The sequence below is a fragment of the Rhagoletis zephyria genome, unplaced genomic scaffold (assembly GCF_001687245.7).
Source record: "Rhagoletis zephyria isolate East Lansing unplaced genomic scaffold, Rhagoletis_zephyria_1.1 Rzeph_scaffold_17250, whole genome shotgun sequence".
In the NCBI taxonomy this organism is placed as follows: Eukaryota; Metazoa; Arthropoda; class Insecta; order Diptera; family Tephritidae; genus Rhagoletis; species Rhagoletis zephyria.
In genome coordinates this window covers 1-2782 of record NW_016174311.1, presented here as the reverse complement: position 1 = coordinate 2782, position 2782 = coordinate 1, and the positions used below count along the sequence as shown (strand labels likewise).

Below are 2782 nucleotides of genomic sequence, written 5' to 3'. Positions count from 1 at the left end.
AAAAAAAAAAATTTAAGACTTTTTACTATTTTCAAATTCGAAACACTCTAGCTCCAACTCAAGCTGTCGCAGTTTAATTTGGTATTTAATTATTTTTTTAATTATAACTATTACCAATCTTAATTCGTTTACTTACATTTTTCGTTGTTCGCTAAAGTTTAAAATGTTCCTTTGATCACTTAAAATAAATTTCCGATACTCGAAATCTAGAACATCAAATTTCCGATAGAATTCCGATTCGAAGTTGATCGAAATGTAGAACAAGGCGGAATTGGAAATAATTTCCGATTGTCAGAATGCAGAACACCAACACTCGGAAACAAATCCGATTCCGATTCGAATCGGAATGCAGAACAGAGCTGATAGACTCGACACGTGAATGCCGTTTTGGGCACACAACCACCAGACGTGAACGAGACAGAGTTTCGTCTGCCCGGGGAGACTCGGAGCACAATAGCCCAACTTCGCTCTGACTACTGCACCAGGTTCAACTCATATCTGAGCAGATTAGATGCGGATGTGCGCAACGAGTGCCCGTCCTGCGGAGAGTCACCACACGACTCGAGACATCTCTTCGCATGCCCACTAAACCCCACTTATCTAACGCCTCTGTCCCTATGGACTGACCCTATAGAAGCTGCACGTTTCAACTACGCGACAACGTTGGAGGCACTAACCGATTTGGGCGGGGTTGTTGTAGCCGCTATAACAGCAACAACTGGTACGATTAGGAGTGTCAAAAAATTGCAGAGATAAAAGATGCCAACTACTGGGTCACATTATGATCAGGCACAACGCGAGCTATGTGGGACTATTACAGGGAACTGAATAGGGAAGCGAGACGTATTTGCCACAATACGATAGAGACCGAAATATGTGAGTGCGAAGAGCTTGAAATGCTGGTCGACAGGAAAAGCTCCCTTACGAAAGGTTCAAGACCAGGGTGAACTCCTGTAAGAACAACTATAGTGACCGATGTTCAGAACATACTTAAATTATGGAGGTAACACTTTTCCGCCCTATTGAATCGCTGCAGTGCTGAAAGTAGTGAAGACGAACCCGATCCCCCAGTCGATGACGATGGAGTCGATGTCCCACTGTCTGACTATGTTGAGGTACGAATAGCGATTAAGAGGCTGAAAATAAAGCTGCTGGAGCTGACGGCCTGCCAGCCGAGCTATCAAGTACGGCGGCGAGAAACTAATAAGGTGCATGCATCAACTCTTATGCAGAATATGGTCAGATGAACGCATGAACGACTGGAATTTAACCCCCCACCCAACACCCAAAACAAATAAAAAAGTTAATGTTCGGGCGGAGCCGAACATTAGATACCCGGCGCAAGTATTAAATATAGTTGTTTTTTCACCTTTCCGAAAAATACCGCTGCATGGTAAGCAGGGGAGATTCTACTCCTATTTCAAACATCTTCCATAAACTTAGCTATATGTGGGCGGTATCCCACCTATTTTCCAAAATTCCATAATAATGTTTGTTGTGAAACAGGGCCCTTTCATTATTCGTGCAACTTTGTTTGCAATATAGCATATGGCAACTCCGTAGTTTCTTCTTGGCTTGGGTTGACGGTTGACAGCACTGATTTCAAACTAAAAAGATATTCAACCCGAGCAGAAGTGGAAACTGCGGTAAGTTTTTTCCTTTTTATAAATTGCTTTATTAATGCATTGTTTTATTCATATCTTTAGAAATAAACAAGATACAACATTGTACGTTCTATTTCATTCATTTCTGCGAGGGCCAGCAACATTTTTATTTCGCAGCTTCGTTTGCAGCTAAGTCCTGCGAAAACATGATTCACCATACACCTCGCCGTAGCCTCCGTTTCCAGCCAGGAGCAGGCAGCCAGCCTGAGGGTACTCCGAGATGTCTGGCAATCACATCGCCGCCTAACACAGATTCTCTAGACACAGGCGTTCAAGATAACTCGACTACGACCACTTTCACTATATCGTCCAGTGCCATTACGTCAACCGCCGTCGACATTTTGCCGTCGAACACATATTTGCCTGCTACTATTGATACTATATCGTCAATTACTTATACAACAGCGGCTCATGACATTCCGCTTACTACTACTACGCCAGTATTACTGCCTGATACGTCTCCCATTACTTATATGCCACTTGTGACTGGCATGACGTCGTCTGACATGTCACCAGCGCCGCCTGACATGCCACTGGCTACTGGTGCATCGGACAATATGTACACCAGATCAATAACGACCGATTATTCGCCTTTCATGTGCACCTCAGCCAATACGTGCGTTCCGCCGCCCTATAGTCACGCGTCTGCAGTACCGCCTGCGCCAACGTCCGTCGCTTATAAGCCAGCCGCGCCGAGCATTATGGCGCTTTATGGTTATTCTCCTGCAACATCCGCGCCATTCAATACCCATGCGCCAATAGTGGCGACCAACATGTCAGCTAGCACAAACTTTCCGCCGTGCGATAGTCACACGCCTGCAGTACCACCTGGACCGCCGTCTACAATGTATATGACAGTTCCATTTAGTGGTGCGATGTCTTTTGGTCAGGGTCCAGCCGCCACGTTCGTACCCTCAAATACTCACGCGCCAATGGAGGCGCCCGTCATGTCTTGTAGTTGTATTCCAGCAGTACCGCCCGGTCCTTCGCGCTATGTCTATATGCCAGCCATCAAGCCCTATCCGCCGTCCAGTATACCGGCACCAACGGCAGTACCCGCCGCACCGCCAATAACTTGTTCGCCAGTTACGGATGCTTATAAGCCAATTATTTCCAGT

The 2782-nt window shown here is 45.8% G+C and overlaps 1 protein-coding gene across 1 annotated transcript; it reads left to right on the top strand.

The window, feature by feature from the left end:
* Positions 1-1499: 1499 nt before the first annotated feature.
* LOC108379748 (leucine-rich repeat extensin-like protein 5) lies at positions 1500-2741 on the top strand (the record flags this gene model as incomplete). The annotated part of the gene is made up of 2 exons (XM_017636101.1): positions 1500-1646; positions 1707-2741. A coding segment is annotated over exon 2 (931 nt), but the record flags the coding sequence as incomplete, so codon positions are not given.
* Between the last annotated feature and the right edge of the window lie 41 nt (positions 2742-2782).